General features: G+C 38.5%; 1 protein-coding gene across 1 annotated transcript in view; it reads left to right on the forward strand.

Moving 5' to 3' along the window:
- The window catches only part of LOC149820611 (B3 domain-containing protein Os07g0679700-like), a 38,414-nt gene that overhangs the window by 15,483 nt on the left and 6,717 nt on the right, over window positions 1-16,214 (forward strand). Inside the window, exons 9-11 of the mRNA XM_089983037.1 lie at window positions 11,825-11,874; window positions 12,679-12,792; window positions 13,067-13,134. Of these exons, the coding sequence (XP_089839163.1) occupies window positions 11,825-11,874; window positions 12,679-12,792; window positions 13,067-13,134 (232 nt within the window). The remainder of the gene's footprint in view (window positions 1-11,824; window positions 11,875-12,678; window positions 12,793-13,066; window positions 13,135-16,214) is intronic.

Raw genomic sequence — 16,214 nt, forward strand, 5'->3', positions numbered from 1 at the left:
TTAGGGCTAGATTTAAGCTGTGTGCTATACAGGGAGTCCAAAAAATATGAGGGTACTCACTCTCCAAATTCAACGCTGCAATTTTACAAACTGGAGCATTGTCTGTAATGATTTGTACCACTTTCTGATCACCCACTTCTTTTATCACTTCTATAAACAATCCCTTCAAATACTCTGCATTTTTATATTCCCCAGATGCATCAACTGCTTTCAAGAATATTGGGCCACTAAGCGAACAAGCAATGAAATTGATTAATGGACGCCTTTGAATATCTGTCCATCCATCAGATACAATAGAAACTCCATTTTGCTCCCATGAATATTTTTTAATCTCTAGCAACCTCTCCACATTTGCCCTCTCTTCTGCAAGAAGTGTGGTTCGTATTTTTTCTGAACTTGGAGGCACATAACCACTCAAATTACAATTTGCCAAGGATGTTACTAAATCCTTCCAATAAGGATTTCTAGCTGCATTAAATGGGAGTGAACCAGAATGAAAATACCTCCCAACTTTTCTATCAAATTCTTCTCTTCCATATGTATTGAATGCTGCTTGTATCGTTCCTCTACTTCCTACATTGACTTTTTTTTTCCAGTATCTTCTTGGTGGCTTGCAAATGGCACACTGACTGCAGAAGAATTGGCCATTGCCTTTCTCTTCTCATATTCTTGTATTTTCTTGTATTGTCTTCGCATTGCCTCATCAACTTTTCTGCAAATTGAAATGCCATGTCCTGGTATCTTCAACAAATGAGCCTTCACTCTTGTGTAAGACCCAACAAAATCTCTTTCGCAGAGCTTGCATCGAAATCTCTTGTTTCCACCACCTCCTTTTCCAGTTTTTGCAAGTTTATCTACATGTACCCATAGTGGCCCCACATCATCAATCCCACTGCAACTATCAGCAAAACTAGCAGCAAAACTCACATGTTGGGATGAGGATGATGCAAGTCCTTTCCCTTTATCCGTCATTTTTATCCTGAAAAAAAAAATACATTAAAATTTTCAAATCAATTATACTCGACCCCCTCCCCCTGTCGAAAACACAGGGAGAAGGGGGGGGGGGGGGCTCAGCCCCTCCCCTGCCAACCCAACAAGAGAGCGAGAGCGAGAGCGAGGGGGGCTCGGCCCCTCCCCTGCTGAAAACAGAGGGAGCAGGGAGGGGGGGGGGGGCTTGGCCCCTTCCCTGTCGACCCAATAAGAGAGCGAGAAGGGAAGGGGGTGCTCGGCCCCTCTCCTGCCGACCCAAGAAGAGAGTGAGAGAGGGTACTTACCTGCGAAAGGAGAGGAGGAGCCTGGGAGGTGGAGCTGGGGCGTTGATAGGAGAGAGCTCGAGCTTAGGGGGAGAGGAGAGATTAGGGCAAAAAAATTTCTTTTTGCCCTAATCCTCCTTTTCATCGGGGATTTTTTTTAACGCCAAATCTGTGGACAAAAATGACCTTGGGTGCGTTGACCACACCCAGGGTCGTGTTGACCGCACCCGGTGCCGCACCCGCACCTGCATCGCGTCGCGTCGACGTGGGTGCGACACCTGTTTTGCCGAGTCCCTGTGACTTAGTTTAGCATTCACCATCGTATCAGATTTTCTCGAATTTGTTTTGATGTTTTCCATCCTTTTCAATCAGCAGTGAAATCAGAGTTTTCTGTGCAACGCCTATAGGCAGACTGTAACAGATTACATTCTCGTTCTAAAAAAAAAGAATTCCCTTTCAAGGTATTGGTTGCACAAGTACATATTCTTATTGCAGCCCTGCTGATTGATTAAGTGATCTCAACTCAGTTTGCTTTCTTCAATCTTTTTTGTTCGCCTATTCATTGTTGCCATTGATATGGATTCATACTCGTCATCATACTTCTGTTTATACGGAGTCAGGATCTCGATGAACATCTGGATGGTTCCATTCCTGTACCACCACGGCTTATTTTGCAGGAAACCAAGGATGAAAGGGGTGATGCATTTACCAAATCTATTAAGAATCCGGAGTATACCACTTGGAGAAAACGGGATCAATCTTTGGTTGCGTATATTACGTCAACACTCTCTCAAGAAGTGTTGGCTACTCTTTCAGATGATTGCACTGTGGCATATTTATGGAGTAAGCTCCTCTCAGACATACTCTCAGATATCAGAAGCCCGAGTTATGTATTTAAAGAATGAGTTTCAAAATTTAAAGAAAGGCTCCATGACAGTTATGGAATGCATAGGCCGCTTGAAGAGTATTACTGACCAATTGGCTGTTATTGGGAGTGCTATTTCAGATAAAGACAAAGTACAATAACTCCTTAATGGGTTGGGCTCTGATTTTGACATGTTTACCACAACTTTGACATGTCTTCTTCACTTGCCCAATTTTGACGATCTTCAAGTGAAACTTCTCCAGCATGAGATGATTATGAAACAAAGGGCAGAAGGAAATGAATCAGATCGTTCTCATTCAGTTTTGGCTATGGAGACTTCTGTAGGTTTTGGACGAGGGAATGCAGGGCATCAAGGGGGCAGAGGCCGAGGCCGCTTTGGACAGGGAGGACGTGGTATCTTACCTACACCTAATATTTCGGGTGTCTCTAATGCAGGGAATCATAGGAGAGTGCCCACTTGTTTCTTATGTAACAAAAGAGGACATGTGAAAGTTGATTGTTGGTTTAACCTGCAGAATAGAGGAAAAATAAACAAAATTGAAAATAAAACTTCTACTGTGGACATGAAAGCGCCATCTACAGATGTGCAACAACTTTTGTTATCAGCATTGTCACAGATGACGATCAAGCAAAATGAGCAAGGCGAGTGGTACATTGATTCTGGTGCTGCCACTCATGTCACGGGTAATGCAGGTAAGTTATCTCACTTATTGCCTTATTTTGAAAAAGGTAGTATAGTTACGGGAGATGAAACTTATCACTCCATTAGTCATACTGGCAGTGCACATATCTCATTTTCAAAGTCTTCACTTCATTTGTCTGATGTCCTCCTTACCCCTAATATTAAAAAGAACATTGTTTCTGTGGCTAAACTTGTTGATGATATGAATTCTTCCATCGAATTTACTCCCTCTTCTGTTTATGTTAAGGATCTACGAACGAAGGAGACGTTCGCTAAGGGGGAGCATCAAGGAAACATGTACGTTTTCAAGGAGATTCCCTCAGTGTCTTCGTCTTCAGTCCCAGTTCTCCAGTTGAAGTCGTCCAAGCATTCTTTAGTGTCTTCGCCTTCAGAGCCTTTGTTTTTCCCTTCATTGAAAGTTTTTAATTCATCATATCATTGTAATAAGCCAGACATTTGGCACAGTCGCTTGGGACATTGTAGTTGGGGCTTTTTTGAAAATCTTGTATCTGATGGTCTTCTTCCAGAGTCTAGTTTATGTTCATTTTTAGAAAGTAATAAATGTTCCTCATGTGAACTCTACAAAAGTCATGTTCTTCCGTTTCATATCAGAGCTTCAAGGCCATTTGAGATTATTTGTTCCGATGTTTGGGGACCTGCACCTATTCCTTCTCTTTCTGGCAGTCGTTACTATGTTATCTTTGTTGATTCTTATTCCCGTTATACTTGGATATATTTCTTGAAACATAAGCATGAAGTTTTCCAAATATTTTGGGAATTTCATTCGATGGTCAAAACCAAGTTTTCCTGTGATATTGTGTATTTACAATGTGATGGTGGAGGAGAATATTCATCGAACGAGTTTATTGCCTTTCTTCAGGATAAAAGGAATAAGTCGACAGGTTTCTTGCCCTCATACCCCTCAACAAAATGGGGTTGCGGAGATGAAACACATGCATATTGTCGAGAGTGCGATAAGCATGTTACATGATAGCAATGCGCCCGTTAGTCTCTGGACAGAAGTTTTTCACACATCTGTTCATGTCATAAATCGTCTTCCTATGGCACTTTTGGATCAGAAATCTCCCTATTATACTTTATTTGGGCAACATCTCTCTTATGATGAGCTGCCTGTTTTTGGTTGTGTATGTTACGTACATATTGATTCATCACTGTGAAATAAGTTTTAGGATAAAGCCGTTAAGTGCAGATTTGTTGGGTATGCGGATGAATACAAAGGCTATCGATGTTATGACCCTACTATAAAACGTATTAGGACCTCCAGGAATATTGTTTTTGATGAAAAAAAATTTCAGATCAATGACTCCGATGAGTTGCCATCTCGAGAATTAGAGGTATATGATCCGTGGATGAGCGCAGATCTTGTTGCTAATACAGGAGGAATCATGTCAGGCGAATTGTCCTTCCTTCGGCTTGAGTAGAGAGTTGGATGACTCGCAGATGCATGTTGAACCATCTCCAGTTAAGCCACCTCCAGTAGAATGCTTTTCTGGACAGATATACACCAGGAGGGACAAAAATACAGGGCCGAGGAATGTGGAAAGCATCGCCAATGATCCGGCTCAAAGGTTGTCACGCATTAGGCATCCTATTCAACGATGGGTGAGTTATGAGACCTTTTCCCTTGACTTCCAGTTGTTTATGTCTCAACTCACAAAATAGGAGGAACCCACTTGTTTTAATCAAGCCCTTCAATCTCGTCATTGGACTGAAGCTATGAATGAAGAAATGGAAGCACTTCATGAGTGCCAGACTTGGGAAATAGTACCTCGACCGGAAGGAAAGAATGTTGTTGGCTCAAAATGGGTTTATAAAACAAAGTATAAACCCGAAGGTAGTATTGACCGATATAAGGCGCAACTTGTTGCTCGAGGGTTCACACAACAATATGGTGAAGATTACGATGAGACCTTTAGTCCGGTAGTCAAAATGGGTACAATTCGTGTCATCATATCCCTAGCAGTCGATCGAGGATGGAGGCTTAGCCAGATGGATGTTCAAAATGCATTATTGCATGGAACTTTAAAGGAGGAAGTATATATGGAGCAACCACCTGGATATGCCGATATGGATCCTACTGCCTGGGTGTGCAAACTAAGGAAATCTTTGCATGGGTTGAAACATGCGTCTCGTTCTTGGTTTGAAAATCTCTCTATGTAAATCTAAGGCTATGGTTTTAGAAGATGCTCTTTGGATCACTCGCTCTTTATTTATCAAAAGACAGACATCGTTATACTTCTTCTTATATATGTTGATGACATTGTGATCACTGGGAGTTCAGATAACCATGTGCAAGATGTGAAGCGATTTTTAATGAAAACTTTCAAGATGAAAGATTTAGGGGAGTTGAGGTACTTCCTTGGTGTGGAAGTTGACAGACAACAGGACACATTGACACTCATGCAACAAAAATACACTCTTGATCTTCTGGAAAGAGCCGGGATGACGAATTGCAAACCAGTTAGCACTCTCAGTGTATTTACATCAAAGGCTGAGCTCTGAAAATGGCCATCTTTGTGTCAACCCTACAACGTATAGAAGCCTCGTGGGGATGCTGCAGTATTTGACCTTTACCAGACCTGATATAGTTTATGCTGTTAATCAGGTATCCTAGTTTATGCATGCTCCAACAGAAGGTCATATGGAAGCTGTGAAGCACATTCTACGCTATTTAAAAGGAACTATAGGAGATAGACTTGTTTATCGTAAGAACAATAACCTACATAAAGGGCATGAACTCATCACTTATACAGACGCAGATTGGGCAGGAGATCCAGATGAGAGACAGTCTGTCTTTGGATATTGTGTATATATTGAACATAATTTAGTGTCCTGGAGCAGGAGAAAACAAAAGACAATGGCACAATCAAGTACAGAGGCTGAATACAGGTCGATGGCTGCAGGCACGACAGAAGCTACATGGATTAGACACTTATTGAGTGACCTTGGGGAGACAATTATTCGATCATTTCTTCTATGTGATAATCAAAACGCAATAAACATTGCGTGTAATCCTGTTCAACATAGCAGAACGAAGCATATTGAGATTGATCAACATTTTATACTGCAGAAAGTCGAGATGAAGGAGATAGAACTACGTCATGTTCGAACAGAAGATCAAGTGGCATACTTGTTTACTAAAGGGTTAACAGGACGCCAATTTTGGCTATTGAAGAGCAAGTTGTACATGCTTCAAAACCACGTACAACTTGAGGGAGGGTGTTAAAATATAGTATGCGCATGGATCTGGATCCAGATCCATACACACGTTAAATAGAACACGCAGAATGATGTTTCATTAATGGCAATATTGTAATATCATCCCATTGTATTCTTACTTATATTTATATGAGAATTAGGGCTTGGAGGTCGTGCGTATTCTGCCGCCCCAGCTTTGTGCTTCTCTCTTTCTTTCTGTTTCCTGTGCAGGTGAGGCGTGAAGCAAACCTATCTCACTTGTTTTCTTATAGATAGTTTGTGCAATCTTGTATATCACCCTTATTCTTATAGAGAGGCACCAAAGTACTCTTCCTCCACTCATTAGGCATCTTATTTGTCCGCCAAATCTTGTTAAAAAGATTTGCCAACCATACTAAACCTTTCTCCCCCAAGCATTTTCAAGCCTCGATAGGTATACCATCCGGGCCAACTGCTTTTCTGGATTGCATTTTCTTCAAAGCCTCTGCAATTTCTTTCTTTTGAATCTTGCGCATAAAGTCACGATTCATCTCATGAAAAGGAATGGAGAAGTCTCCAAGATCCTGGGCATGCCTTCCATTAAATAGCTTATCAAAATAATCTTTCCATCTCTTCTTAATCTCCTTATCTTTAACTAAAACCCTTTGCGTTTCATCTTTGATACATCTAACCATACCCAGATCCCTCGATTTCATATCTCTCATCTTTGCAAGCCTATAAATATCCTTTTCGCCCTCCTTGGTATCCAACTTGTCATAGACCTCCTTATATACCTTATCCCTCGCGTTTTGAACTACTTTTTTAGCTTCCTTCTTTGCTACCATATACTTCTCCAAATTCTCATTATCATGACTCTTAGATTTCTATAACACTCTCTTTTAACCTTAATAGCTAATTTGACATCTTCGTTCCACCATGATGTATCCTTACCTAGCGGTGCACCGCCTTTAGACTCACTCAAAACCTCCTTCGCCACCTTTCGCATGCAATCCGCTATCTTATTCCACATTGATTCTGCATTCTCGAGACACCAATTAGCTTCCTTAGCTACCTGTTCTACAAACATTCCTTGTTTAGCTCCTTTCAGTGCCCACCACTTAATTCTAGGATCTATCCTATGTCTATCCCTTTTGTGGCATTTTCTAATTTTAAGATCTAAAATTAAGACTCTATGCTGTGTAGCTACAGTTTCTCCCTGTATAACCTTACAATCGATGCAACAACCCCTATCTCTCTTTTTGAGTAGGAAAAAATCTATCTGACTCTTATTAACCCCACTTTTAAATGTTACTAGGTGAGACTCCCTCTTCCTAAACCACGTGTTGGCTAAGATCAAATCATAGGACAAACCAAAATCTAAAATCCTTTCTCCACTTTCGTTTCTTTCTCCTACACCATAGCCTCCATGGATACTCTCAAATCCATCCCTACTAATGCCTACATGTCCATTAAGGTCTCTGCCGATGAAAATCTTTTCACCATGAGATATTCCTTGTACTACTCCATCTAAGTCTTCCCAAAATTGACGCTTAATGGAATCGTCTAAACCAACTTGAGGTGCATAAACATTAATAAAATTAATAATATTCGTACCTACTACTAATCTAATAAGTATAATCCTATCTCCCTTCCTACATACCTCAACTACATTATCTATAAACTCACGACTAATAACAATCCCAACTCCATTCCTATTCCTATGCATTCCTGTATACCAAATCTTATATCCCCAAGGTTGTATCCTATGTCACAGGGATTCGGCTAGCAGGGTGCCGCACCCGCGTCGACGCGACTCGACGCGGGTGCGGCATCGGGTTCGATAAACCCGATCCTGGGTGCATTGACCGCACCCAGGGTCATTTCGGTCCATTTTTGTTTGGATTTAAAAAAAAAAATTTGCCCTGCGAAATGGGATGCAAAATTTTAAAAAAAAAAAATTCTGGACAACTGCTTGCTGCTGCTGCTCTTGTTTTATAAAGGGGCACTTGTGTCCATAACATCTGACGAGCTTTGTTGGCATCCCATGCTATTCCTGCCTCCAAACAATTAATTCACAGCGTTGGAAAACATACTGTTAACTTGGAAATGATGATCCATCTTCCTAAAAAATTAAAACCAAAATTCAAGAGCCTTTTGAAGTCTTTATGCTTCAACCAACCAAATCCTTTTTCGTCAAGGATTTTCTCTCTCCATAATAAATGATAATGGTGGTGGTAGAGTAGACCCTTGGTGGCTATTAGTATTCACTTTTCTCCTGACGAGATGGGTGCTCTAGCCGTAGCCTTGTGTAGACCTCTCTTTTCCACGTGTCAAATCCAATAAATTTCTTTTAGCTGTCATCTGTGTGCAACTGTATATAAAATGAAATTTGAAGAACCCTAGGCAGTGGCGTGGCAGTGGCGCCGTAGGCCTCGTGAAGACTCTCTCTCCAACAAACCACGTCAAACCTTTCACTTATATTTTTTTTTCGTGAAGACCAGGGAGTTTCAGACATGATTGAATCATGACAGTCAGCAGAACGCAGCAGGCTGGATCGATCAGATTGCCAATCCTTTCGGTTCATCAATTTTGTCCTGTTGAGCTAAAGTACACAACAAGCAGAACGTGAGTAACAAGTCTTCAAACAAACACATCAGCAAAAAAAACTGAACCCCGACCCGCGTCGGGGGAACCCTCGACCCCCTTCTATATATATATTTTACATTTTTGCCCCTGCCGCACTCCCGCACCCGGGTTTTTTGGAAGTGCCGAATCCCCGCAACCGCACCCGCACCCATGTGACATAGGTTGTATCACTTTTGCTTTCTCACCTACCCATTTGGTCTCTTGTAAACATAAAATATCAATCTTTCTCCTATACATAACATCTATTAACTCTACCAACTTACTAGTTAAAGACCCTATGTTCCAAGTGGCTAACCTAATTGTATGGTCTTGAACTATCTTTTTTACGCTCACCCGTCCAACAAAGTGCGAGAACCCTTGTCTATTTGACCCCACCCCCGGGCGCCGGTTAGACGCATCGCTTCTGGGCAATGTCCTAGCTACCCTTGCCCACTTATCACTGCCTCCGGGCCTATAGAGTACATGGCATGTTATCTGTTGATGTTTCTAATAGAAGGGTCTTGGAAGACTGAATTATATATATATATATATATATATATATATATATATATATATATATATATATATATATATATATATATATATATATATATATATATATATATATGAACCTGAATATGGATCCAGTTGGATCCGATGTTGTCCAACCTTAATTTGATTGGTGCTAACTCATATGAACTTAGAAACAAGGCTGGTCGGCGATCAACCTTATTGGTTTACTCTATCCAGAGGAACTTTGGTAAGAGTTGTTTCTAGTAGAGTTGAGTGGGGTTGCAAGTTGAACTGCATGCATTGAAAACATGATTGGGAAAAAAAAACCTTTGTATAGACTTATAAGAGTAAATGAACTGCAGGTTGTTTAATGATAAAAGTGGATAGCTGCAGTATACTTTATATATTCACATACCCCCTAGAATTCATTAAGGAAACATATGGCAGCATGTCCTTATTCCAGGTTATGTCTTTATGTTTAGGAACAATAACAATGCTATAATGCACAACCAAGGTCTAAATGCTCCTCACTGTCCATTTAGCACCATGTGGTCATCTCGTGCAACTTGGACTCAATGGTGACTTGCAGCTATTGTTATCATAGCATGTGCATATATTTACGTAATTGATGATATTTTGTAATTAGTCAATAATTTGTATGTTGTCATATTTTGAGTATTTGGATCTAAATTGAATTGATATATCTATATGGATAATAGGATGGAAGGTGAAAAATCTAGCATTACAACCATATACGTTAAATGTTGGCAAGGTGCTTCAATTTCATGAGAAGGGGGATGGTCCCACCACTTTTTTCTTAGGTCCCATTAGGACCCTCTAAAAAGCATACTTCAAGTATTTTTCGCTTGATCTGAACCATTAGATGTGTTTATCATGACTTATTTACTAAGAAACAAGCTTTTTTCAAATTGATTTGATATTTTAGTATAATATCAACAAATGATTTTTTTACCTCTTTAAAATACACATCTGATCATAAAAAATCTCAACCAAATACATGCTCCATATTGAGTAAACAATGATAAGCACATCTAACGGTACAGATCAAGAAAAAAATACTTGAAAATACAATTTTCAGAAGGTCCTAATCGGACCTAATGAAAAAGGGGTAGGATCATCCCCCTTCTCCTATTTCATTATGTTAGAAATGAGAAAAAGTCACTGCCATGCCTATCCGAAAAAACAGAAAAAGAGTCACTGCCATCTTCTTTGGTAGGATCTGTTATGGCCTTCAAATGCAGTTCTGCTTCTTTCTAAACAGTGATCTGCTTGCTAAACAAGAATCTTTGCCATACTATCAATCATTTCATTAGAAAAGATCTTCCATAAGCATGGAATTACTTTCTATTCCACTAAACCTTTTCATTTAGATGGTTTTGTGAAAATATCTCAAAAGAGATAATGTGCATAGAAAGCACAACCACCACAAAGGGAAATGTGCACAAAGGCACAAGAACACTTAGAACAAGATGTACTCAAAGTACATAAAGAGAACACAAATGCAAAAATATAAAGAATTTTATTGAACAATGGAGAACAATGCTCCAAGCATTGAATGACATTTAAGAAGGGGGTTCACCCCTATTTATAAGAAGAGAGAACCTTGGCGGGGCTCCCACTAGACGTTGGAGCCCCTCCAATGGTTAGAAATCTAACCGTTGGAGGGGTCCAACGTCTAGTTTGGACCCCCTCCAAGTTGACTTAGTCAACAAAGAAAAGAAAGAAGAAAAAGAAAAAGGGAAAGGAAAAGAAAAAGAAAAAGAAAAAGAAAAGGAAAAGAAAGAAAAAAGGAAAAAGAAAAAAGAAAAAAGAAAGTTACAAACATATACACTAATGTGGATATGCATAAAAAGAGGAAAAGACAGAAATACCCCTAGGGGTTTACATGATGGAAAAATAGTATATATATATATATATAACGATAGATACATATACATATATGTATATGTATCTCTCTTTGTGTATATATATATATATATGTGTGTGTGTGTGTGTGTGTGTGTGTGTGTGTGTGTGTGTGTACAATAAAACGAGATACAATTTAACAGGTTTCACATCCGTAAGTGTCACTAAAAATATATATGTAGACAACAAAACATGCTACTAATATGCCTTCTAAGATTTAATGTTATGCCACAAAATGTGTTGTTTTGGGTTTAGTGCCTCTGTAAGAAAGCCTTATGTTGTAACTTGTGAATGGGAAAGAATACCTTTCCACCTTTCATCTATGAATTTGTTGTTTCTATATAGAAAGATAAATCGAGTATTACTGTATTTATTTCTTATTAGGAAACACTACTGGAGTGTAGAATAGAATTATAAGTGCACGTAAAGGACAATCCTTGAAGATGAGGTTTGTACCATGTTTCTCCTGTGCCACAATTTAAGCTGTATAGTAGAACAGTTCAGCAGCATGATTCAAAAAACAAGGACATCGAAATCCTTTGATGTTATTCTGCAGTGAATGCTTATAGGATCATATGATGAATCCTATTTTCTTGATCTGAATCTTTAAGTGAATCATAAATTCATAAATACATTTCTGTTGAATTGCCATTATATTTGTTTGATGGCATTGTGTGTTTTATGTTGTTGAATTGGGACATGGTACTCTTCTTACTATATTCTTCTATTAATGTCCCTCAGGAGCCACCAGTGTTTGGAAAGAGAACTATTTTCACTGTCAGGCCTTCGGGGTGAGTACATGGGTTTACATTTCTCCCTTCTGAATTCTTTGTTCTATTTAATGTATGACCTCCCTTTGCTAAATATCCTATTTGGACATGTGCAATGCTACCTTTTTGTGAATTTCTGGCCTTGGAAGCAATCAGAAACATGACTAATTGAATATGGTGAACCAAGACTTTGGTTTTCATGGGGAGCCACAAGGATAGATATGGCTAACAATGAACTTCATGAATGGCAACTGATCTATTGATTCCAAACAATAGTAATTATTGTGGAAGCAGGGCCAGTGGGTTGAGAATCGGGGTGGGGGGAAGGGGTTGGGGGCTGATGTTTGTGATGTGTGTTTGTGTATGTCATGTGGTCTTTCTTGTATCCTTCTTTATGTGTCATCATTGTTAGATTCATCATTCTCTTATTTTGTGCAAGTTTTATACAGTGTAGGTGATTTATTTTAATTCAGTTGTTAAATTTGGATCTCCTGGAAAACATTTGCCTAAAACAATGTGCCCAGTTCCTTTCAATACGATTTTGCTTTTGTGTGGCTAGTTTCTTTTACTCTGCTGGTTGTATTTAGTTTCAAGTTGGATATATGCAATTTGTGTTAGATTGTAAACCTTATAGTATAAGGATCCATTGGTGGAAATGAGATCATATCTTTTTTATAACCAAAATTAATTAATTATGCTTTCATATGCAATTTGTGTTAGATTGTAAATCTAATAGTATAAGGATCCATTGGTGGAAATGAGATCATATCTTTTTTTATAACCAAAATTAATTCTACCGTGGGACTTAATGTTCTAGTATTTCAGGGGACATGATCAATGGGCTCAATGTGATAATTGCTTAAAGTGGCGCAGATTGCCTATAGATGCTCTTCTTCCTCCTAGATGGACATGTGCAGAAAATTCATGGGATCCTAAAAGGTTAGTGCTCTAGCCATTTCATTGGCATGTTGCTTGTTGAATGTGCAGACTGCAGAACTGTGCGTGGTAAGAGGTCACCAAGGATGTACAAGAATGAGAAATAACATATCTTGTCAAGAAAATAACTGTAATTGAAGATATTGCTCGGAAAAGTAGTAATGGTCCATCTTAATGTAATTAATCTGCTCTAGAAGGTGCCACTGTGAGAGATAGAGATACTAACTTTGTTATCTTAATGATTTTAATATGTTTTTATGATATGATTGCTTTGCAGATGTTCATGTTCTGCACCTGATGAGACAAGCTCAAAAACACTTCAGGATCTGCTCAGATTGAATAGAGGTATTAATTGCTTTAGGACAGTTGCCTCCATTTTATTGAAAATCTTTGCTTCTTTGGCAGAGAAAGAATACCACTTTATGATGTGCAGCCATCTATTTGAAAATATGATTTTTACGTTTCTTATCACATGTTTAAATACTTCGAACAATTTATATAATCTAATTTAACCTTTTGAAACCACAAAAAATAAAAGAAAAAATAAAAAGACAGGAAATTGAATACATGCACTTTTGTGATTATTTTAGGACTGCTCTAAGCCAAAATTGTTTGGCTATATGAAATAGGCATGCATTGGTATGCTAGTCTTGAAAGCCTCATGTTTTTTTAGTGTGAAGTTTGCTCATTGTGATGGAAATGTCAATGTCCTTATAGGTCTTATGAGTTAAAGTGCCTAACAAGTGAAAACGTGGGAGCAATTAGTTTTCTGAACTGGAGCTTAAATTTTGAAGTACTATCACATTCCAAATAGTGGGAAACTTGAGAATATAGTATATGTTAGAGAAAATAATTAGAGTATCATGGAAAGACAACAAAGAAACATTTCATCTTTGATGAAGAAATCTGAATGGGATGCATGAGGCATTGAAACAAGGATTTAATTTCCCATAAATGGTGTGCTTGCAATAAAATATTAACGAGCATGGGCATGGAAGGTATGTGGTTGATCGAAAAGATACATAGTAACCATCCATTGTCCTTTTATAGACCGCAGAGGTATACAATGTGCATTAGCATCATTCTGGAGCCTTACTGCCGATCATACATGATCCTGGATGACCATGTCATGTCAGCATTTCAGGTGTTTATAGTGGCATGAGACAGTATATGCAACCTGATTCATGGGCTTTGTTTTGGTGAAGGGGTGAAAGCAAATTCAAGAATACCAAAACTAATTTCTGCTGTATAGTCTTACTAGACATGAATATTCAGCAATTCACACTTCATAGCTTGAATCAACCTGGCTGATATTGAAGCACAGGCAAGTTCTCTAAATGTTCTTTAGTTGGGAGACTGTGAATGTGCTTCATAGTTATCATTTGGTGGATGGGTGAGAGCAAAGACTGTATCACCAAAACTAATTTTTGCTGCATAATGTGGTAGATTTAGATCACGACTGTTGACTTGCTCCAGGTTCATGGATTTTATAGACCTGGGTGATAAGAAGCATAGGGGAAACAGTCTCACAGCATCCCCTGGCCTTCTGAGATGGTTCTTGTTGGACATAAATATGTTCAATTGATTTTTTGTTGCCCATCAAAGCCTGATGCAGTCTGATTCACCTTCCCAATTAAGCTACTGAAACTTATGGAGGTGGATTGCCAAGATACTTGCATCAGGAAAAATCAGTCTACTTGTCTGGCTTTTCTCATTTAAATTCAATGAAAAGAAAGTTTTGGCTCATTTAGCCCTTAACATTTCAATTAAACAAGGATATGCTATGATCATAGTCTCATATATCAGCGATATTTTCAAAATATCGAGATTGATATTATCGGTGTAAATTCAGCAAACAATAATATAGGTAAAATATCATGATATTTCAAAAATATCGCCAATTTGATAATATCGCGATATTATCACAAGAATATTGTGATATTCTCGTGATATTATCAATTAGTTTTACTGTTTTTTATTTATTTTTTACATTTTAAATATGTTTTTTTTCCTTTTATATTTTTTACTTATTCCTTTTATTATTTATGTATTTTTTGTCTAAACATGATATTTTCTTACTTATTTTTGTTATTTTTTAAGCCCCGAGTTTTTTCTCGAGATTTATTCTATAATATCACAAGAAATAGCCTCGCCGAGATATAGCCGATACCGATATATGTGACATACAAAATAGAAACCTATAGAAATAATAACTGACTAAGACTTTTTATGCTTTTTGGATTGTTATCGTATCTGGAAAGATAAACCTCCGTAATGGTTTCCAGATCTATATGAAATGTAATAGTTATCATGTATTCGGGTAAGGGTCTGCCTTGTTTTATATATATATATATATGTGTGTGTGTGTGTGTGTGTGTGTGTGTGTAGTAACTAAGTTAGAACTTAACTAGGTTAGCTTTTTTATTTTCTTTAGTTAGAAGTCAACTAGGTTGACTAAGTCATAGAGACGTTGGAGAAAGCCTAACGGCTCTATTCGGAGAAATTGGGATCTCTCCCAATGTCTCTTTTGGAGACTCACATTTGTATATAAATAGGGGTGAAACTCCCTCTTATTTATATGTCTTCTTGCATAGATTTGATCAATAAAACATTATTTTATTTCTTGTGCTTTGCCCCTTTAGTGGGTGCTATGTCACATGGGTACGGGTAGGGGTACGGGTATGGGTACGGAGCAATTTAAAAAAATTTGGACACGGGGACACAACTATATATATATATATATAACATTAATAAGATTGTAAATTTTAAAGCAAAAATAAAAAAGTAATTTTACTGAAGTAACAAGACAAACTTACCAAAATATAACACATAAAGAAGCTTGTGAGTGTGATACCGTCTTGCATCCGGGTCGGACCCGATTCGAGTCCAAATTAATTTTAATAAATGAACAAAAATAGACTCGGTCAAAGTTGACCAAGTCCAAAATGTGGATAGACTTGGTCCCGGTGCATTGACCGAGTTTGACACTTAGTTGACTGTGTTCGCCCCATGTCCGAAGCCGCACTCGTGTCCGCACCCGTGTCGGGGCGTGTCGACACAGGTGCGCCGACCTTTTAGCCGAGTCCGTGTGACTTAGAGTGGGTGTTTTGTGTGTGAGCCCATTTTGTGGCATATATATTCTTTCGGTGCTTTGGTGGAACTCTTTGAGTGTCCAGTTTTGTTGTTTAAGTGAATATATTTTGGAGGACCTTGTTTCTTTACATGGTATCAAAGCTTAGAGATCAAGCTGATTTTTTGGTGCATTGGGAAGTGCACCACTCAAGATTTTGACTAGATCAATTCTCTTTTGCAAAATTTATTCAAGTGCTTGTGAGATTGCTGTGCGTTCTTGGTGGTGGAGTGCTCGTGCGTTCGTGCTCTTCTTTGGAGGTGTTCTCTTGGTGGTGGAGTGCTCGTGTGTTCGT

This window comes from Nuphar pumila, chromosome 12 (assembly GCF_984573655.1).
Source record: "Nuphar pumila chromosome 12, dmNupPumi1.hap1.1, whole genome shotgun sequence".
NCBI lineage: Eukaryota > Viridiplantae > Streptophyta > Magnoliopsida > Nymphaeales > Nymphaeaceae > Nuphar > Nuphar pumila.